This window comes from Pelodiscus sinensis, unplaced genomic scaffold (genome assembly GCF_049634645.1).
Source record: "Pelodiscus sinensis isolate JC-2024 unplaced genomic scaffold, ASM4963464v1 ctg130, whole genome shotgun sequence".
Lineage (NCBI taxonomy): Eukaryota > Metazoa > Chordata > Testudines > Trionychidae > Pelodiscus > Pelodiscus sinensis.
In genome coordinates, this window is record NW_027466005.1 from 16,013 (window position 1) to 37,357 (window position 21,345).

The 21,345-nt window shown below is 66.1% G+C and overlaps 1 protein-coding gene across 5 annotated transcripts; it reads right to left on the bottom strand.

The window, feature by feature from the left end:
- Positions 1 to 111: 111 nt before the first annotated feature.
- On the bottom strand, positions 112 to 19,761 carry VPS33B (VPS33B late endosome and lysosome associated). 5 transcript variants are annotated; one of them, XM_075918034.1, is made up of 23 exons: positions 19,565 to 19,760; positions 12,911 to 12,991; positions 11,467 to 11,528; positions 11,076 to 11,125; positions 10,764 to 10,831; positions 10,264 to 10,309; positions 9,295 to 9,389; positions 8,598 to 8,702; positions 7,457 to 7,553; positions 7,175 to 7,252; positions 6,748 to 6,821; positions 6,468 to 6,554; positions 6,294 to 6,384; positions 6,127 to 6,201; positions 5,774 to 5,838; positions 5,645 to 5,699; positions 5,510 to 5,556; positions 3,604 to 3,736; positions 2,870 to 2,943; positions 2,342 to 2,443; positions 1,072 to 1,147; positions 892 to 1,005; positions 112 to 631 (listed from the first exon to the last, which is right to left on the bottom strand). In XM_075918034.1, exons 1-23 carry the CDS (start codon positions 19,730 to 19,732, stop codon positions 552 to 554), a joined length of 1,923 nt encoding a protein of 640 aa, XP_075774149.1. In that variant the 5' UTR covers positions 19,733 to 19,760; the 3' UTR covers positions 112 to 551. The 5 variants fall into 5 exon arrangements, with proteins under 5 accessions (XP_075774149.1, XP_075774151.1, XP_075774150.1 ...); XM_075918036.1 differs by having other exon boundaries at positions 12,666 to 12,991; positions 19,565 to 19,757; XM_075918035.1 differs by lacking the exon at positions 12,911 to 12,991 and having other exon boundaries at positions 19,565 to 19,761.
- Between the last annotated feature and the right edge of the window lie 1,584 nt (positions 19,762 to 21,345).

Below are 21,345 nucleotides of genomic sequence, written 5' to 3' on the forward strand. Positions count from 1 at the left end.
TACAGGCCCCTAGCGCCCACTTCTGCCGCCGCAATCCCAGCCCTCGCCCCACAGCGCCCGCGGCCCGGCCCCCTGCCCCAGAACACACACACACACACACACACACACAACTGTCACAACACAATTCATTGCCAGTGGGGAGCGCAGCCGCCGCCCGCGCCCGGCCGTGCGCCCAGCCCCGGTGAACAGGCCGGCATGCTGCCAGCAGGCTGCCACGGCCCCGCGTACCGACTGTCCAGGGACCAAGAGGCAGGCCATGGGAACCGGGCTAGTGAGGGCCCGTGACCCAGTGATGGAAGCACCAAGAGAGCAAGCCCAGGGACTAGGCCGGGCCATGGAGGAACAACGGCGTCCGCCCTCCTCCAGCCTCTGTGGCGACACTCCCCCGCACCCTCTGCGAGGCTCTTCCTTCGTTCTCGCCCCACCGGCAGGCCGGGCCGCGTGTCTGGCCTGCCTGGGCTGCTGCTGGAGCGCTCCAGTCTCTCACGCCAAGCCTGGGCCGGTAGTGTCCCTGGGGCCCAAGCTGCTGGCCAGGGCCAGCCCACCCCGCCTCAGGTCTTCGCCTCCATCATGGCGTCCATCAGCCGGGCGCTGTTGGTGAGGGCTGTCGTCAGGAAGATGAACTTGTACCCTGAGAACCCAGAGGGAACGGATAGCGCATGAGACCAAGGGCAGAAGCGGGGCTGCCAGGCCGCAGCGGGAGCCCTGCCAGCGCCCGGCACGGCCGCCCACTCGGCGGCAGCAGCACGGGGAGGGGGCGCGGACGCCTGCAGGCAGGGAGAAGCTGGAGCCCAGAGCAGGCACCTGGCCAAGCCGAAGGCAGGTGATGGGAGATGGCAGAGGCAGTGCCAGTCCCTTGAGCCTGTGCCCAGGGCTCCCCCAGGCCGGTACCTTTCTCCTTGCCCAGGAACCGCAGGGCGGAGATCTCGGAGAAGGTGCAGCCTCCCAGGAAGACGGCCAGGACGACAGGCTGGGCCCCGCCAGGACTCTCCTCCACTGCCGGCTCTGGAAGGATCAGAGGTGGTGAAGTGACTCCCCAAACCCCCCCAACCCCCCCGGAGCCAGGGTTACCTGTGAGGGAGAACTCGCTGCCATTGAGCAGGCGCACCACCTCCTCCAGGCCCTGCCAGCCCTTGCGTTCCAGCACCTGCAGGCAGGGGAAGCACAGCATGTGTGGCCGGGAGCCGAGCCGCCAGCCAGGGCCCTGCCAGGAGCCAGGGGCGCAGGAGGGGCTCAGGGCCTCACCCGAAGCAGCTGAGATGCCTCCTGCCCCAGCGCCCGCAGGGGACGTGCGGAGCCCCACGCGCCAGGCCACGGGAGCACTGGCCCCCTCCCAGCACCCGCAGGGGACGTGCGGAGCCCCACGTGCCAGGCCACGGGAGCACTGCCCCCTCCCCCAGCACCCGCAGGGGACCTGTGGAGCCCCACGTGCCAGGCCACGGGAGCGCTGCCCCCCCCCCCCCCAGTGCCCGCAGGGGACCTGCAGAGCCCCATGCGCCAGGCCACGGGAGCACTGCCCCCCCCCCCAACACCCACAGGGGACCTGCGGAGCCCCACACGCCAGGCCACGGGAGCACTGCCCCCCCCCAGCACCCACAGGGGACGTGCGGAGCCCCACGCGCCAGGCCACGGGAGCACTGCCCCCCCCAGCACCCGCAGGGGACGTGCGGAGCCCCACGCGCCAGGCCACGGGAGCACTGCCCCCTCCCCCAGCGCCCGCAGGGGACCTGCGGAGCCCCACGCGCCAGGCCATGGGAGCACTGCCCCCCCTCCCCCAGCACCCACAGGGGACCTGCGGAGCCCCACGCACCAGGCCACGGGAGCGCTGCCCCCCCCAGTGCCCGCAAGAGACCTGCGGAGCCCCACGCGCCAGGCCACGGGAGCGCTGCCCCCCCCAGTGCCCGCAAGAGACCTGCGGAGCCGCACGCGCCAGGCCACAGGAGCGCTGCCCCCCCCAGCACCCGCAGGGGACGTGCGGAGCCCCACGCGCCAGGCCACGGGAGCGCTGCCCCCCCCAGTGCCCGCAAGAGACCTGCGGAGCCGCACGCGCCAGGCCACAGGAGCGCTGCCCCCCCCAGCACCCGCAGGGGACGTGCGGAGCCCCACGCGCCAGGCCACGGGAGCGCTGCCCCCCCCAGTGCCCGCAAGAGACCTGCGGAGCCCCACGCGCCAGGCCACGGGAGCGCTGCCCCTCCCCCAGTGCCCGCAGGGGATCTGCGGAGCCCCACGCGCCAGGCCACGGGAGCGCTGCCCCTCCCCCAGCACCCGCAGGGGACGTGCGGAGCCCCACGCGCCAGGCCACAGGAGCACTGCCCCCCTCCCAGCGCCCGCCCACACTCACCTGTTCAATGATCTTGCAGCTCAGCGGGACGTAGGCCCCACTGAAGACATAGGCCATGTCCCGGGGCACCTTCAGGTTGTACTCCCCAGCCACACGGGGGATCTGCGGAGACAGGCCGATGGCACCGACTGCCAGGGAGCCGGGGGCAGGCTCTGGCCCCAGCCAGCCCTGCACCGCGCGGGGCACACAGCCAGCATGGGCCCTGCAGCTGGGCACCCACCCCGGGGGCACCAGGACTCGCCTCTGCTGCCCGCCGCCAGGTGGAGAAAGCCCCTGCTCCTGACCTGCACCGAAGCCTGAATTCTCCCCAGAGCCCCCAGGGCGCTCGCTGACCCGCTGCATCCACAGGGGCCTCTGCACTGCGCCGCGCCCGTCTGCCGAGCGCTCAGGCCTCCTGCTGCCTGGGCGGGGCCAGGCCCACGGCCTCCCTCAGCCCCACAAGGAAGCCCAGATCCCCAAGGTGACGGGCCCCCCCAGACCCAGCCTGGGGGAGGGGCGCCGCAGCCAGCAGCTCCGGGGGGGACCTACCAAGCCCAGCTTCTTGCTTATGCCTCGGAAATTGCTCTTCCTGGCCAGAGAGCTGAAAGCGTCGGTGAGTTTCCCTGCAAAACAAGACCCCACTAGCCCCGCTGGCCGCAGCGCTGCCGGGGCGACCGCAGGGGGCCCTGCTCTGGGGCGGCGGGGACAGGCAGCCCCTTGCCTTTCCCCGGGGCTCCCCTTCCCCTTCTAGATATTAAAGGTCCAGAGAACATGAGCTAGGAGGGAGGCTGAATGAACTGGGCTTGTTTCGTTTGGAAAGGAGAAGACTGAGGGGGGACACGAGAGCAGCTTTCAGGTATCCAAAAGGGTGTCACAAGGAGGAGGGAGAAAACTTGTTTATCTCGGCCTCTGAGCACAGGACAAGCAGCAAGGGGCTTAAACTGCAGCCAGGGAGGTTTAGGCTGGACATTAGGAAAAGTTCCTAACTGCCAGGGGGGTCAAACACTGGAATAAATTGCCCAGGGGGTTGTGGATTCCCCGTCTCTGGAGAGATTCCAGAGCAGGTTAGAGAAACGTCTCTCAGGGCTGGTCTGGACGGAGCTTGGTCCTGCCACTAGGGCAGGGGGCTGCACTCGACTCTCGAGGTCCCTTCCGGTCCTAGGGTTCTAGGATTCCCACTCCCCGCGGGCCCAGCTCGAGCGCGCCCCGGCAGTGACAGCGAGCGCCCTGCCAGCCCTCCAGCCAGGCCCTGCGGGGCGCGGCCCCCGGGGCGGTGGACAGACCTGCCGCTCGGTCGGTCACCAGCTTGCTGACTCTGCTCTCCACAGCGGTCAGGGTCTCGCCCGGGGCCTGCTCCGTCAGCAGCCCAGTGCGCTTCAGGTTATGAAAGGTCAGCAGGTGCTCAGGCCCGTAACTCTGCGGGCAAAGGGAAATGGGGGATCAGAACTCTGGTGCCAGGCTCGGGCGGGCCCAGCACAGACCCCCCCGCCCCCGCTGCTGGACCGGCTCACAGTGCCCCGGGAAGGGTGGGCCCAGCACAGACACCCCCCCCGCCTCCCCAGGAAGGGTGGGCCCAGCAGACCTCCCCCCGCCGGACCGGCTCACAGTGCCCCGGGAAGGGTGGGCCCAGCACAGACCCCCCCCCCGCTGCTGGACCGGCTCACAGTGCCCCGGGAAGGGTGGGCCCAGCACAGACCCCCCCGCGCTGCTGGACCGGCTCACAGTGCCCCGGGAAGGGTGGGCCCAGCACAGACCCCCCCCGCGCTGCTGGACCGGCTCACAGTGCCCCGGGAAGGGTGGGCCCAGCACAGACCCCCCCGCGCTGCTGGACCGGCTCACAGTGCCCCGGGAAGGGTGGGCCCAGCACAGACACCCCCCCCCCGCCTCCCTGGGAAGGGTGGGCCCAGCAGACCTCCCCCCGCCGGACCGGCTCACAGTGCCCCGGGAAGGGTGGGCCCAGCACAGACCCCCCCCCGCTGCTGGACCGGCTCACAGTGCCCCGGGAAGGGTGGGCCCAGCACAGACCCCCCCGCGCTGCTGGACCGGCTCACAGTGCCCCGGGAAGGGTGGGCCCAGCACAGACACCCCCCCCCCCGCCTCCCTGGGAAGGGTGGGCCCAGCAGACCTCCCCCCGCCGGACCGGCTCACAGTGCCCCGGGAAGGGTGGGCCCAGCACAGACAACCCCCCCCCGCCTCCCCAGGAAGGGTGGGCCCAGCAGACCTCCCCCCGCCGGACCGGCTCACAGTGCCCCGGGAAGGGTGGGCCCAGCACAGACAACCCCCCCCGCCTCCTCGGGAAGGGTGGGCCCAGCAGACCTCCCCCCGCCGGACTGGCTCTCAGTGCCCCGGGAAGGGTGGGCCCAGCACAGACACCCCCCCCCCCCGCCTCCCCAGGAAGGGTGGGCCCAGCAGACCTCCCCCCACCGGACCGGCTCACAGTGCCCCGGGAAGGGTGGGCCCAGCACAGACACCCCCCCCCCCCCGCCTCCTCGGGAAGGGTGGGCCCAGCAGACCTCCCCCCGCCGGACCGGCTCACAGTGCCCCGGGAAGGGTGGGCCCAGCACAGACACCCCCCCCCCCGCCTCCCCGGGAAGGGTGGGCCCAGCAGACCTCCCCCCGCCGGACCGGCTCACAGTGCCCCGGGAAGGGTGGGCCCAGCACAGACCCCCCCCCCCCACTGGACCGGCTCACAGTGCCCCGGGAAGGGTGGGCCCAGCACAGACACCCCCCCCCCCGCCTCCCCGGGAAGGGTGGGCCCAGCAGACCTCCCCCCGCCGGACCGGCTCACAGTGCCCCAGGAAGGGTGGGCCCAGCACAGACCCCCCCCCCCCACTGGACCGGCTCACAGTGCCCCGGGAAGGGTGGGCCCAGCACAGACCCCCCCCCTCCCCCCACCGCCGGACCAGCTCACAGTGCCCCGGGAAGGGTGGGTCCAGCACAGACCCCCCCCCCCCCCGCCGGACCAGCTCACGGTGCCCCGGAAGGGAGATGGCCCACGAGGGTGCTCACGAACAAACATGCAAAGCAGCACCCCAGGCCATACATGTGGCTGGTCGTGAGACCTGGGACCAGCGGGCCCAGTACCCCCTCTCCAGCTGCCTGCCTGGCTCCTGGACATGGCCTGGGGGCCCGGCGAGAGCCTCCATCAGGGGTTCCCCTGCCTTCACCTCTAGCCGCCCGCCCACTCACCTGCAGGTACTGGGTTTTCAGGGAGCGATAGTCCTTTGGGATCAGCCCTAGGGGGAACAGGGAGAGCTGAGTGCAAAGCCCCATAGCGCCCCCCCCCCCCTCCCCCGGCTGCCCCTTCCCCCGTGCGGAGCTCACCGTTCTCAGTGACGGACAGGAGGCACAGTAAGCGCAGACTCTCGCTGGGGGAGACCTGCCCAGAAAGGGGGAGGGTGAGTGAAGGGCGGGGCCGGGCCGGGCTAGGCCCCCCCCCCCCACGGCACTCACCTGCCGGTCGATGTGCTCTTCTATGTAGCTGGTGCTTTTGCGGATGTCAAACCCCTCCAGCAGCGCTACGAGCGAGGGGACAGGTCAGCTACGGCCCCGCCCCAGCCCCAGCCCTCCCCAGCTCCAGAGGGCAAGGCCTGCCCTTCCTCACCCCGCCCCTTGGGGACAGCGAGCCCCCCTGCCCTGCCCCCAGGCTGGGGAAGCCCATTTAACCCTGCAGGAACCTGCCCGCCAGCCCCGAAGCACAGGGGTCTGTCCCTGGGGGGGTGGGGCCCGCGGAGGGGCGCAGCGCAGAGCCCAGGGCCGGGTCGCGAGGAGCAGCTAGGCTGGGCTGACTCCGGGGTCCCGCTCACAGTGCTCTGTCTTCAGCAGCTCCTGGAAATCCTGCTTGGTTTTCTTCTTCATGATGGACTCGCAGGCCCCGATATCTGCACAGCCAAGAGGGGATCAGCCTGGGGCCCGGGGCCCTGGAGCAGGCGCTAGCCTGGCCGTGCGGCCTGCCCCGCTGCCCAGTACCTACGCAGGCTCAGCAGCCGGTGCTCCTGCTTCAGCCCCTTCAGCTCCTGGGAGACAAAGGTCTTCATCTGCTTGATGTCCATGCTGCGGCGGCGCTGTGGGGACACGGGGGCTGAGCGCGGGGCCGCAGGGGGTCACCCCCGCCCGCTGCAGGGCCCAGCCCGGGGCTCACACTCACGTCGTACTGCGCCTGCAGGTTCCGCGCCTTCTGGCTCAGGAAGCCGAAGACGTTGGAGAAGTGCTCGTTCCGGATCTCGCTGAACACCTGCACCAGAGCACACCTGGGCTAGCCACGCTCCGCGCCAGCAGAGCCACGGGGCGCGTGGCCTGGGCCCAGGAACCTCTGCGGGCTGAGCCCCCCGCCGGCATCCCCGGAGGCTGGGGCCTGCAGTTCCACAGGGCCAAGCCCCACTCTCCAGTCTCACCTCCCCACCACAGCGGCGCCGGCGCCGGCTCACCTTGTCCTGGGCGTTCAGCAGCACTTTGAAGCTTCTGTCGGAGGCGGTGACGTCGGGCCCGAAGTCCACGCCCCCTGCCAAGAGCGGCGCGAGCCGTTCAGCGCTCCGCCCTGGTCACCGCCGCACTCAGAGCCCCGCGCCTCCCGCCCCCACTCCCGGCTCAGGCCTCCCAGCCCCACGGGAGAGGGCACCAGCCGGGGGGCCTGGGGCTGACATGCACCATGCACGGAGCGTCCTGTCTGCGGCCACAGGGGCCCAGCACAGACCCCGGGATCCAGCAAAGCAGCCACAGGAACTGCCCTAAAGCACAGCCCAGGACTCCGGAGGCCATCTGCAGAGCCTGGCCCGTCGCCTGCCCACAGCCCCGCAACGCTGGGCAGGTGCCCGGCTCCCTGCAGCCGCACCCCTCCTCGCCAGCCCGACTGACCACACTTGATGCGGAACGTGTCGTCCACCAGCCCCTCGTACACCACCTGGGAGCAGAGCGCCGTGACGTAATCCACGTCTGCAACGAGAAGCACAGGGGCACAGCCCGCCCGCTGCCAACTGCCCCCGCCCCCCCACCCACTGCCCACTCCTGCCAGCTGGACCTCTGCCCGCTGCTGCGTGCCCCCCGCTGCCCCTGCCAGGTCCCCCACTGCTGCTGACACAAGCTCCTCCTGAGTGCCCACTGCCCCCCACAGCCTACCACTGCAGGCTCCACCCCTACCTCTGTCCATGAGGAAGACATGGCTGATCTCAGGCCTCCTGGCTTGGCTGTCCCCCTCGCTCTCCTCCACCAGCTCTCGCCACACCTCAGAGACCATCTGGGAGAGAGCATCAGCCGGGTGGGAGCCAGCCGGCCCCAGGGCCAGGGCCCCTGCATGCTACGACTTGAGAGCAGATCCGCAAGCGCCTGCCAGCAAGGCCAGGGCCGGGAGGGACCGGGGGGCTGCAGGGCCGGGAGGGACCCGGGGGGGGGGGGGGGGGGGGCTGCAGGGCTGGGAGGGACCCGGGGGCTGTAGGGCCAGAGGGACCGGGGGGGGGGGCTGCAGGGCCGGGAGGGACCCGGGGGGGGGGGGGGGCTGCAGGGCCGGGAGGGACCGGGGGGCTGCAGGGCTGGGAGGGGACCAGGGGGGGGCGGGGGGGGCTGCAGGGCCGGGAGGGACCCGGGGGGGCGGGGGGGGGGCTGCAGGGCCGGGAGGGACCCGGGGGGGGGCTGCAGGGCCGGGAGGGACCCGGGGGGGCAGGGGGGGGGCTGTAGGGCCGGGAGGGACCCGGGGGGGCAGGGGGGGGCTGCAGGGCCGGGAGGGACCCGGGGGGGCGGGGGGGGGGGGTTGCAGGGCCGGGAGGGACCCGGGGGGGCGGGGGGGGGTTGCAGGGCCGGGAGGGACCCGGGGGGGCGGGGGGGGGGGGGGTTGCAGGGCCGGGAGGGACCCGGGGGGGCGGGGGGGGGGTTGCAGGGCCGGGAGGGACCCGGGGGGGCAGGGGGGGGTTGCAGGGCCGGGAGGGACCCGGGGGGGCTGCAGGGCCCGTGCGCAGAAGCAAAGATGCGGCTGGGCAGACCCCGGGGCCCCTGAAGCCAGCCCAGCGACAGGCTGGGTGCAAGGGGACCTTTGCTCTGGTCACCGCCCTTGCGTGAGAACAGCCCCCGGCTGCCGGCTTGGCCCAGCGCCTCTCGCCCCACGGTCGCAGCAGCAGAGCCCCCGGCGGCTCCCAGGGCAGGCGGCCGGCCCGGACAGCACTCCCTGCTGGGCACCAACAGCCCCAGGCCCCACCTCTGCAAACTCAAGGGAGGGGGCTGAGGGGCTCAGGTCCATGCAAGTGCCCCCCCCTCCAGCACCGGCCCCCCGAGCGCGCAGCCCCCGCACCTTGGCGCCCCGGCCCAGCCCAGCGACGCTCGCGAAAGGCCCGAAGAGGGAGTTCAGCAGCCGCAGGGCGCGGGCAACTGTGCTGGTCCAGCGCTGGTCTCCTTCCTGTGGGGCCCCACAGCTGAGTCAGCACGGCCCCCCCCCCCCACAGCACAGCCCCTCCCCTCCGCAGGCTGGCCCCACAGCACAGCCCCTCCCCTCCCCTCCGCAGGCTGGCCCCACAGCACAGCCCCCTCCTCCCCCCCGCAGGCTGGCCCCACAGCACAGCCCCCTCCTCCCCCCCCCGCAGGCTGGCCCCACAGCACAGTCCTCTCCTCCCCCCCCCGCAGGCTGGCCCCACAGCACAGTCCTCTCCTCCCCCCCCCGCAGGCTGGCCCCACAGCACAGCCCTCTCCTCCCCCCCGCAGGCTGCCCCCACAGCACAGTCCCCCCCCCCCAGCAGAGCCCCCTCCTCTCCCCCGGGGCAGGCTGGCCCCACAGCACAGGCCCTCCCAGGCAGGCTGCCCCCCCCCCCCCCAGTATCCAATCAGGGACTTGGCCCTTGCCCAGGCGCAGCGCCCCAAGGTGCGGAGCTGCTCAGCCCAACAGACTCCAGCTGGCATCTCCCACGCCAGCCCGTGGGGCTGGAGCAGGGCAGGGGGGCATGGGAGGGGTGGAGCAGAGGATCGGGGGCACCCCCCGGCCCTGGGCCACTGACCAGGAAGAAGTCCCGGAAGAACTCGGGCAGCTCCATGCTCAGGAGGTCGTCGTCCAGGGGCAGGAGGTAGAAGGCCCACTCGTCGCAGGTCACGTCTGGCGGGCACAGCAGAGCATGCCAGGGCGGCTGCACGGGCCCCCCGGCCACGGGCTGGGACCCTCCCTAGTCTCAGCGGGGTGCTGAGGAGCCCACGGCCTCCTGCTCTGTAGGGCTACACCCCGGGGTTGTGCGCTCTGGGACCCTGGCCTTCGGCTGCCTGGCGCAGCGCCCCCCGGGAACTCCCCCTGGTGACCCCCGGAACCCACCCAGCACCCCTGGGGAGCCCCCTCCAGCGCCCCCCGGGAACTCCCCCTGGTGACCCCCAGAACGCACCCAGCACCCCTGGGGAACCCCCACCAGCGCCCCCCGGGAACTCCCCCTGGTGACCCCCGGAACCCACCCAGCACCCCTGGGGAACCCCCACCAGCGCCCCCCGGGAACTCCCCCTGGTGACCCCCGGAACCCACCCAGCACCCCTGGGGAGCCCCCTCCAGCGCCCCCCAGGAACTCCCCCTGGTGACCCCCAGAACCCACCCAGCACCCCTGGGGAGCCCCCTCCAGCGCCCCCCAGGAACTCCCCCTGGTGACCCCCAGAACCCACCCAGCACCCCTGGGGAGCCCCCTCCAGCGCCCCCCGGGAACTCCCCCTGGTGACCCCCGGAACCCACCCAGCACCCCTGGGGAACCCCCTCCAGCGCCCCCCAGGAACTCCCCCTGGTGACCTCCAGAACCCACCCAGCACCCCTGGGAAACTCCCACCAGCGCCCCCCCGGGAACTCCCCCTGGTGACCCCCAGAACCCACACAGCACCTCTGGGGAGCCCTCACCAGCGCCCCCTTGGGAACGCCCCCCATGAACCTCTAGGGAGCCCCCACCAGCGCCCCCTGGGAACGCCCCCCGCATCCCCCTCACGTCCCCTTCCCCACTCACCCCCATAGATCCCCTCCTCCTCCAGCACCAGCTCACACAGGTAGAACTGCAGGAGAGGAAGAGGCTGGTTAGGGGCGGGGGCGGGGCAGCATGGGGCAGGCTCCAGCTGCTGCTTCCCCACATGGCAGCCTTCAGGCTGGGCTCTCTGACTGCAGGAGGGAGAGCGGGGTCGCAGGCCAGGGGGCGGGTGGGGACTGGCTGTGGGTCAGACATGAAGGAGGAAAGGAAAACTGTGCTGGGAGCCGGAGGGGGTAGGACGTAGGCCAGTGGGGGGAAGGACGGTGGCCAGGGCAGCTGGGGTGGGGCAGGAGAGCCAGGATGGGGGATCCACGGGGGGCACACAGGCCAGTGGGGGGATCAGTGTGCGGGGGAGCCACGGGGGGGGGGGGGTTGGCAGGCAGGGAAGCAGGGACTCGAGGGTGCCGCAGTCCCTCTGGGCATGAGACCGTCAGGGCTGAGGGACGGGCCGGAAGGGGGCCTGGCCCTGCGCCCGCACTGACCTTCTGGGGGCTGAAGATGATCTTGTACTTCCGGCTCCTCCCCGCCGCCTTGTCGGTGTTGACAATATCTGCAGACGGGAGACCCCGCTGAGCCTGGGCCGCCCTGGGACCCCACAGCCTGCCCGCCGGGTCGCGTATTCAGCCACAGGCCTGCGAGCCAAGCCTCCCCACGCCCGGCTGCTAGGGCCCCGAGCCCCACCTACCCCTCCAGCTGCCCAGACAGGAACCGGCCCCCCGCCCACCAATATCCCAGCCAGCTCCCTGGAGCCAGGGAAGTACCCACTGACCCCCCCTGCATGCGGCCCCACTCACCGGCCACGTACTTCATGTTGGCGACGCGCGGCCGGACTAAGAAGCACAACCTGGGGGGAGGCAGGCAGAGATTCAGCAATGGCGCGGGGCCTGGCACTCCTGCAGCCTTCCCCTCCCGCCGGCCAGCCAGGCACAGTGAACCCCCCCAGGCGGCGGGCAGGCAGGAGACGGGAACATGGCCCCAGACTAGCTGGCTGAGCTGGGCTTCCCAGCCCCATGCCCTCTGCCCCTCAGCACTCGCTGCCCTGCAGCGCCGGCGGCCAGCCATGCGCCCAGACGGGGCAGGAGCCTGGACAGCCCTGCTGAGGAAGACGCTGGGCAGACAGCAGTGCAGCGTGGCCAGTCGGGGCGTGGGGCGCGCAGACTCCGGGAGCTCCACGCACAGACTCACTGGTCACTGGCGCTGAAGATGGGTTTGTTCTCCACCTTGTACAGCTTGTCCACTTCATGTTGCTGGAGAAAGAAATGGGAGAGCGTGACCCGCCGGCCGGCCGGACAGCCAGCGTGACCCGCCGGCCGGACAGCCAGCGTGACCCGCCGGCCAGCCGGACAGCCAGCGTGACCCGCCGGCCGGTCGGACAGCCAGCGTGACCCGCCGGCCGGCCGGACAGCCAGCGTGACCCGCCGGCCAGCCGGACAGCCAGCGTGACCCGCCGACCAGACCGGACAGACAGCGTGACCCGCCGGCCAGCCGGACAGCCAGCGTGACCCGCCGGCCAGCCGGACAGACAGCGTGACCCGCCGACCAGACCGGACAGACAGCGTGACCCGCCGGCCGGACGGACAGCCAGCGTGACCCGCCGACCAGACCGGACAGACAGCGTGACCCGCCGGCCGGCGGAACAGACAGCGTGACCCGCCGACCAGACCGGACAGACAGCGTGACCCGCCGGCCGGCCGGCCAGACAGCGTGACCCGCCGACCAGACCGGACAGACAGCGTGACCCGCCGACCAGACCGGACAGACAGCGTGACCCGCCGGCCAGACCGGACAGACAGCGTGACCCGCCGACCAGACCGGACAGACAGCGTGACCCGCCGGCCGGCTGGCCAGACAGCGTGACCCGCCGACCAGACCGGACAGACAGCGTGACCCGCCGGCCGGCGGAACAGACAGCGTGACCCGCCGACCAGACCGGACAGACAGCGTGACCCGCCGGCCGGACAGACAGACAGCGTGACCCGCCGACCAGACCGGACAGCCAGCGTGACCCGCCGACCAGACCGGACAGCCAGCGTGACCCGCCGACCAGACCGGACAGCCAGCGTGACCCGCCGGCCGGACAGACAGACAACGTGGCCCAACGGCCCGACAGCCGGAGCAAGGCTGGAGCAGCTGTTGGAGCGGATTCCAGAAGCTCCCTTCCAGGCCTCCGGCTGGGGCACAGACTCAGCTCCCACGCCCGCGTGTCTGGGGCAGTGTTGGGTCCACGGGGCAGCAGCGGGTGAAACACTCCCCACACCCCTGGCGCCGCAGACACAGGCACCTGGCACCAGAGACTCCCGCTACGGCAGGGGTGGGGAACCTCAGGCCGGCTTGCCCGGATGTGGCCCCCAAGGCTCAGGGTCCCCCCCCGGCAGGGCACAAACCTGCTAGCCTGGGCGGCCCGGCTCTGGGGGCGAGGGGAATGCGGGGAGCGTCCTTCTCCTTCTGTTCGGGGGGTTGTGCTTGTTATGGTCAGCGCCCTCCCCCACGCGCTACGGGCTAACACAGCACGCACCAAGGTCCCCAGGCCTGACCTGCGGCCCCAGGGCCGGCCTGTGGCGAGACACATGGGGACTGGCTGAACTCGCTGCATGTGCTGCTGCCGGGGCCCAATGCCCAAGGGAGCTACCTTGAGAATGGAGACGTTGGCAATTCGATCCAAGGGGCTCATCAGATCCGGCTCAATGAACAGGTCCTTCTTGCCAGGCAGCTGGAGGAGCAAACAGAGCCAGTCCTGCAGGAGCGGTTACTACGTCCAGCGCGTGACACGTGAGGCCGGGGGCAGCCAATGCCTACAGACCAGCAAGCGTGACCCTGCTCCGGCTTCTCACCCCGTCTCCACCTCAGGCCTGCTCAGCACGGAGCAGAGCGGCGAATGCCGACGTGAGTCCTGCCCCCAGCTCCGAGCTTTGCTCTTCTGAGGGGTGCGTCTAGACTGGCAAGATTTCGCGCAAAAACTCGCCAGCTGCCTACACTGGCCGCCTGAATTTGCGCATGAGCAGTGGAGTTCTAATGGAAGAATTCAGGGCTTCTTGCGCAAATACTTTCCCGCTCCCGCTCAGGGATAAGCCCTCTTGTGCAAGAGGCCAGTGTAGACAGGCACCGTCATTTTTTGCGCAAGAAAGCCCGATGGCTAAAATGGCCACCGGAGCTTTCTTGCGCAAATGCATCCGTGCCAATCTAGACGCTCTTTTGCGGAAATACTACGCAAAATCGTGCCAGTCTAGACGCAGCCTAGGAGTTTCCGCTGCTGCCTCGTATTTAGCGTGTGGTCCAAAGCACTTGCAGCCCCTCCCAATGTGTTAGCATTCGCAGCCTTCACAAGTGGCCACGAGCCACGTGTGGCTATTCGCCGGCTGAGTGGCTCGCTCGCTCGGGCTTCAGAACTGGGGGGCACCACAGCTCCAAGCACAAGCGACTGGTGAGGGGGACCCAGAGGGCTGGGCAAGGGCCAGGACAGCCCCCACCCCTATCCCCGCACAGACTGGCAGGTGGGGAAAGCTCTTTGCTGCCCTGGAGGCATGGCCCCACTCCTGCCCAGGCGGTGTGGGGGACTGTGCCCCTGCCCCGTCCCACAGCCGCTTTCCAGAGCAGTGCTGAAGGTCTGGAACTGAAATGTGTGGAGAAATCCCTGTGATATTCTACTTTGTATTAAGATCTTGTCCTTTTAGATCTGTCTTTATAGAATCTCAGGAACATTTCTCCTAGAACTTCCTATTCAGATATACAGATCTTGTAAGAAAAAATCTTTTGAGCTCTCCCCTTTCCTTGATTGCCCTGTTGAAATGAACGAGGTGTGAACGGAGAATGAAAGGGGAGCCCCTCCAGCAGCAGTCCCAAGGGTGGAGAAGGTCTGGGAGCCAGATCCAAGACAATTCCTGCAAAGTGAGCTCATGAAGAAGACTGGACAGACAGATCCCTCGGGAGTCCAGCAGCAAGTGCCTGCCCTTGGAAGGACTCTCTTTGAAGCAGCATTAAGAAAGGCGAGGTGCTGACTAATTGGCTGCATGAGAGGGATAAATAGGAGGCATCTTGCAGAGGGATCCTGGGTTTTCGTCTTGTCATCACGGGAGCATCGATCCGGATTGGCAGAAGCCCGGCTCCACCCCTCCCCCATCTAACTCACCTGGCCAGTGCAGTTAGGGGGAGCAACTTTTGGTAACAACAAGACGGAGTGTGCTTGTGTGTGTGAGTGCATGAGTGTGATGTGTCATATGCACATGATAAGTGTTGATTATTCTATGTGTGTTCAATAAATGCGGCGTGTTGCCTTACTCCCCCTGAAAAAGATCCCAGGTGCTTCTGTTAAGTACAACAAATGCAGAACGGCTCCCTCCAGGACACAGCCCGTCCAGCATGACTGAAGACCACGGACAACTGCCCCTGGCACTATTTTCCAAGCAGTGTGGCACCCACCTTACTGGAGCCCCACCTAGGTTACGCTAGTATCGGCTGATAACCATGTCAACCCCCCACCCCCACCACCAGCCAGGTGTGTTACCGTGTCAAAGCTCTGATTGGACAGCGCTGCTTATTTATGTGCGCTATGGTCTTTCCAGGCACACAAGTGAACGTCCTTATTTTCCTTTGTATAGACTGCCCGCGCAATTGCCCTTTTCCACTCTTCTGGGACCTCTGCCGCCTTCCATGGCTTTTCAGAGAACAGCTGATGGCTCAGATACCTCCTTGGCCACCTCAGAGTACTCGCCTGCATTTCACCAGACTACGGTGACTAATTTGTGGCAGTAATTCTTAACTTGTGCTTTTCCTGTTTCTGCCTCTAACCCTACCTTGTTGTCCCTGGCATTCACTCTGTTAAGCGGCCAACCACCACTAACCATGTTGGTGAAACCAAGACAAAGAATTCAGCAGGCGCCTCTGCCAGGCCCACACTCTCTGGCTTTGTCTGTTCCCCTTGGTCTTTTCTACAGAATGTTCCCGTTACCCTTCCGGTCTCCAGGTGCACTGAGCTTCTTTCATGCCTTGGCCGTTCTAATTTAGGCCTGCACACGTGAGCTATTGGTTGGTTTTCATCCTTTGTCACGTGGCCTAGTTTACCCTTTGATGGGACTCTTCCTTGGCTCTCAGATCACTGAGGACACCACGGGTAGGCCAGGGTGTGTCTTGCCATACTTCCAAACTTCTCTACCCAGTGGGAAACCTATGCAGCCCCCGAGTCTCAGGCCCCTGCCCCCTGCAGCAGATCAAGATGGCGCTGATGCTCCAGCCACACAGGGGATGGAGGGGGGGGGGCACAAAGCTTTGGAGCCCCTCTCCCCCTCCATGGTTGGAGCACTAGTGCTGGGTTGCCCTGATTGGGGGGGGGGCGGTCCAGAGCATCCCAGCCTGCAGGCCGGCCATAGGTTCTCCGTCCCTGCCTTAGCGGGACCTCATAATACAAAGAGGCAGCTTCAGTCATTTGGATCCCATCATAAGAACGGCCGTATTGGGTCAGACCAAAGGTCCATCTAGCCCAGTATCCTGTCTACTGACAGTGGCCAGCACCAGGTGCCCCAGAGAGGGTGGATCGAAGACAATGATCAAGCGATTTGTCTCCTGCCATCCTTCTCCAGCCTCTGACAAACAGAGGCCAAGGACACCATTTTATCCCCTGGCTAATAGCCTTGTATGGACCTAACCTCCATGAAATTATCTAGCTTCTCTTTAAACTCTATTATAGTCCTAGCCTTCACAGCCTCCTCTGGCAAGGAGTTCCACAGGTTGACTACATGCTGTGTGAAGAAGAACTTTCGCTTATTAGTTTTAAACCTGCTACCCATTAATTTCATTTGGTGTCCTCTAGTTCTTCTATTTAGGGAACTAATAAATAACTTTTCTTTATTGGCCCTGTCCACACCACTCATGATTTTATAGACCTCTATCCTATCCCCCCTCAGTCTCCTCTTTTCTAAACTGAAAAGTCCCAGTCGCTTTAACCTCTCCTCATATGGGACCCGTTCCAAACCCCTAATCATTTTAGTTGCCCTTTTCTGAACCCTTTCCAAGGCCAAAATATCTTTTTTGAGGTGAGGAGACCACATCTGTACACAGTATTCAAGATGTGGGCGTACCATAGTTTTATACAGGGGCAGTAAGATATTCTGGGTCTTATTTTCTATCCCTTTCCTAATAATTCCTAGCATCCTATTTGCCTTTTTGACCGCCGCTGCACACTGCGTGGAAGTTTTCAGAGAACTGCCCATGATAACTCCAAGATCTCTTTCCTGATTTGTTGTAGCCAAATTAGCCCCCATCATACTGTACGTATAGTTGGGGTTATTTTTCCCGATGTGCATTACTTTACACTTATCCACATTTAATTTCATTTGCCATTTTGTTGCCCAATCACTCAGTTTGGTGAGATCTTGGGAGTCCCTCACAGTCTGCTTCTGTCTTGACTGTCCTAAACAGTTTGGTATCATCTGCAAACTTTACTACCTCACTGCTTACCCCTTTCTCCAGATCATTTATGAATAAGTTGAAAAGGATTGGTCCCAGGACTGACCCTTGGGGTACACCACTAGTTACCCCTCTCCAATCTGAAAATTTACCATTTATTCCTACCCTTTGTTTCCTGTCTTCTAACCAGTTCTCAGTCCAAGAAAGGACCTTCCCTCTTATCCCATGGCCATGTAATTTACACAAGAGCCTTTGGTGAGGGACCTTGTCAAAGGCTTTCTGAAAATCCAAGTAGACTATATCTACTGGATCCCCCTTGTCCGCATGTTTGTTAACCCCTTCAAGGAACTCTAATAGATTAGTAAGACAGGATTTCCCTTTACAGAAACCATGTTGACTTTTATCCAACAAATTATGTTCTTCTACATGCTTCACAATTTTATTCTTTACTATTGTTTCGACTAATTTGCCCAGTACTGAAGTTAGACTTACCGGTCTGTAATTGCCAGGATCGCCTCTACAGCCCTTTTTAAATATTCGCGTCATGTTGGCTACCTTCCAGTCATTAGGTACAGAAGCCAATTTAAAGGATAGGTTACAAGCTACAGATAATAGCTCAGCAATTTCCCATTTGAGTTTTTAGAACCCTTGGATGAATGCCATCTGGTGCCGGAGATTTGTTAACATTAAGTTTCTCTATTTGTTCCAAAACCTCCTCTAATGACACTTCAATCCGGGACAGTTCCACAGATTCATCACCCACAAAGGACGGTGCAGATTCGGGAATCTCCCCAACGTCCTCAGCCGTGAAGACTGAAGCAAAGAAATCATTTAGTTTCTCTGCAATGGCTTTATCGTCCTTGATTGCTCCTTTTATAGCTCTATCATCTACGGGACCCACAAGTTTTTTAGCAGGCTTCCTGCTTCTAATGTACTTAAAAAACATTTTGTTATTTCTTTTTGAGTTTTTGGCTAGCTGTTCCTCAAAATCTTTTTTTGCTTTTCTTATTACATTTTTACACTTGATTTGACAGTGTTTATGTTCCTTTCTATTTATCTCACTAGGATTGGACTTCCACTTATTAAAAAGATACCTTTTTGTCCCTCACTGCTTCTTTTACATGGTGGTTAAGCCACGGTGACTCTTTTTTAGGTCTCTTGCTATGTTTTTTAATTTGGGGTATACATTTAAATTGGGCCTCTATTATGGGGTCTTTAAAAAGTTTCCATGCAGCTTTCAGGGATTTGGCTCTAGTCATTGTGCCTTTTAATTTCTGTTTAACTAACCTCCTCATTTTTGTGTAATTCCCCTTTTTGAAATAAATGCCAGAGTGCTGGACTGCTGAGGTGTTCTTCCCACCACAGGAATGTTGAATGTTGTTATATTATGGTCACTATTTCCAAGCGGTCCTGTAACGGTTATATCCTGGACCTGATCCTGCACTCCACTCAGGACTAAATCGAGAATTGCCTCTCCCCTTGTGGGTTCCTGCACCAGCTGCTCCAAGAAGCAGTCATTTAAGCCATTGAGAAATTTTATCTCTGCTTCTCTTCCTGAGGTGACATGTACCCAGTCAATATGGGAGTAATTAAAATCCCCCATTATTATATATCAGAGGGGGAGCCGTGTTAGTCTGAATCTGCAAAGGCGGCGAGGAGTCCTGTGGCACTTTGTAGACTAAGGTTAGTCTATAAGGTGCCACAGGACTCCTTGCCGCTTTTGCCCATTATTATAGAGTTCTTTATTTTGGTAGCCTCTCTAATCTCCCTTTCAATGTCAGTATCGCTGTCCTGGTCAGGTGGTCGGTAATATATCCCTACTGCTAATTTCTTATTATTGGAGCATGGAATTACTATCCATAGCGATTCTATTGAACATGTTGATTCACTTAATATTTTTATTTCATTTGATTCTACATTATCTTTCAGTGCCACTCCGCCACCCACCCGCCCTGCTCTATCCTGTCGATATATTTTATATCCCGGGAAGACCATCAAGGTCTTTTCCCTAGAACTGGCCTGATAATTGCTGATCTGGGTGTGTGTAGGCCAGGGGCCATTAGCATCTGGAGCGGGGATTTCCCATCAGGCAGCGCTTCCCGGCTTTCCGTCTCCCAGAGTGCAGTGCAGCTGTCGTGCTGGCCTGTCTGTTCTCCAGGCTGTGTCCCAGGAGGGTGGGGGAGCGCTCAGGGGCTCGGTGGGTCCAGCAAACACTGGGAGGGGGCAGCGGGAAGGTTTCCCAGCGAGTGGCACCTACGGGCGCCCGTGGATGTGAGCGGCTGTCGCCACACGGCGCGGGTCACACAAGCAGCAGAAGCCACATTGGCCAGGAGCAAAACCGGGTCACAGGGGCTGCCCGGATGGGTCGCTGCGCGGCCGGGGGGGCAGGACACGGCCGGGCCTGGCTGCTTTCAGGGGCGAAGCGCAGACCGCTCGTGGCCCAGGAAGGGGGGCAGTGAGTCGCCCCCCCCCGCTCCTGCCCCGCCCCCCCGCTCCTGCCCCCCCCCCCCCGCTCCTGCCCCGCCCCCCCCCGCTCCTGCCCACTCAGCCCGCCGGGCCCCCCCCCACTCCTGCCCCGCCCCCCCCGCTGCTGCCCGCTCAGCCCGCCGGGCCCCCCCCACTCCTGCCCCGCCCCCCCCGCTGCTGCCCACTCAGCCCGCCGGGCCCCCCCCCCGCTGCTGCCCCGCCCAGCCCCCCCGCTGCTGCCCCGCTCCTGCCCCGCCCCCCCGCTGCTGCCCGCTCAGCCCGCCGGGCCCCCCCCCGCTGCTGCCCAGCCCCCCCGCTCCTGCCCGCTCAGCCCGCCGGGCAACCCCGGCCCCTCTCGCGGGGGGGGGGGGGGGGGGCAGGCCCGCAGCCGCGCATGCGCCGTGAGCCCCGCGCCCACCTGCTCCAGCAGGTAGATGAGCTGGTCCCGCGCCAGCCGCTTGAGCAGGGCGAAGTCCGGCCCCGGGGGCGCCTCGCGGCGACCGGCCACGGCCATGCTGGGCCGCGCGCTTCCGCTTCCGCTTCCGCTCCGCCGGGGCACGCCTGCGCCGGAAGTGCCCGTCGCCATGGAGACCCCGCCCGCCCCGTGCCGCCTTGGGGGAGGAGGCTGTGCGGAGGGGCCGGGGGCACGGGGGGGGGGGCAGGAGAAGATGGGGGAGGGGTACTCGGGGGGTGGAGGGAGCAGCGGGGCTCGGGGGGGTGGAGGGAGCAGGGGGGCTCGGGGGGGCAGGAGAAGATGGGGGCACTCGGGGGGGTGGAGGGAGCAGCGGGGCTCGGGGGGGCAGGAGAAGATGGGGGGTACTCGGGGGGCGGAGGGAGCAGCGGGGCTCGGGGGGGCAGGAGAAGGGGGAGGGGTACTCGGGGGGTGGAGGGAGCAGCGGGGCTCGGGGGGGGCAGGAGGAGATGGGGGAGGGGTACTCGGGGGGGTGGAGGGAGCAGCGGGGCTCGGGGGGGCAGGAGGAGATGGGGGAGGGGTACTCGGGGGGGTGGAGGGAGCAGCGGGGCTCGGGGGGGCAGGAGAAGATGGGGGGCACTCGGGGGGGTGGAGGGAGCAGCGGGGCTCGGGGGGGCAGGAGAAGATGGGGGGTACTCGGGGGGTGGAGGGAGCAGCGGGGCTCGGGGGGCAGGAGAAGATGGGGGAGGGGTACTCGGGGGGTGGAGGGAGCAGCGGGGCTCGGGGGGGCAGGAGAAGATGGGAGTACTCGGGGGGGTGGAGGGAGCAGGGGGGCTCGGGGGGGCAGGAGAAGATGGGGGTACTCGGGGGGGTGGAGGGAGCAGCGGGGCTCGGGGGGGCAGGAGAAGATGGGGGCACTCGGGGGGGTGGAGGGAGCAGCGGGGCTCGGGGGGGCAGGAGAAGATGGGGGTACTCGGGGGGTGGAGGGAGCAGCGGGGCTCGGGGGGGCAGGAGAAGATGGGGGGTACTCGGGGGGCGGAGGGAGCAGCGGGGCTCGGGGGGGCAGGAGAAGGGGGAGGGGTACTCGGGGGGTGGAGGGAGCAGCGGGGCTCGGGGGGGGCAGGAGGAGATGGGGGAGGGGTACTCGGGGGGGTGGAGGGAGCAGCGGGGCTCGGGGGGGCAGGAGAAGATGGGGGGCACTCGGGTGGGTGGAGGGAGCAGCGGGGCTCGGGGGGCAGGAGAAGATGGGGGGTACTCGGGGGGGTGGAGGGAGCAGCGGGGCTCGGGGGGGCAGGAGAAGATGGGGGTACTCGGGGGGGTGGAGGGAGCAGCGGGGCTCGGGGGACAGGAGAAGATGGGGGTACTCGGGGGGGTGGAGGGAGCAGCGGGGCTCGGGGGGCAGGAGAAGATGGGGGTACTCGGGGGGTGTAGGGAGCAGCGGGGCTCGGGGGGCAGGAGAAGGGGGAGGGGCTTCGGGGGGGGCAGGAGAAGATGGGGGGTACTCGGGGGGTGGAGGGAGCAGCGGGGCTCGGGGGGCAGGAGAAGGGGGACGGGGTTCGGGGGGGCAGGAGAAGATGGGGGTACTCGGGGGGGTGGAGGGATCAGTGGGGCTCGGGGGCAGGAGAAGATGGGGTACTCGGAGGGTGGAGGGAGCAGCGGGGCTCGGGGGGGCAGGAGAAGATGGGGGAGGGGTACTCGGGGGGGTGGAGGGAGCAGTGGGGCTCGGGGGGGCAGGAGAAGATGGGGGTACTCGGGGGGGTGGAGGGAGCAGCGGGGCTCGGGGGGCA

Excerpts from the sequence above, each read along its gene's own strand:
- VPS33B (XM_075918034.1), bottom strand. The coding sequence starts at position 19,732 with ATGGCGACGGGCACTTCCGGCGCAGGCGTGCCCCGGCGGAGCGGAAGC. Across the intron at positions 3,737-5,509 it reads TGAAAACCCAGTACCTGCAG|AGTTACGGGCCTGAGCACCT; the intron begins GTGAGTGGGCGG and ends CTTTGCCCGCAG. Across the intron at positions 2,944-3,603 it reads GGTGACCGACCGAGCGGCAG|GGAAACTCACCGACGCTTTC; the intron begins GTCTGTCCACCG and ends CTTGTTTTGCAG.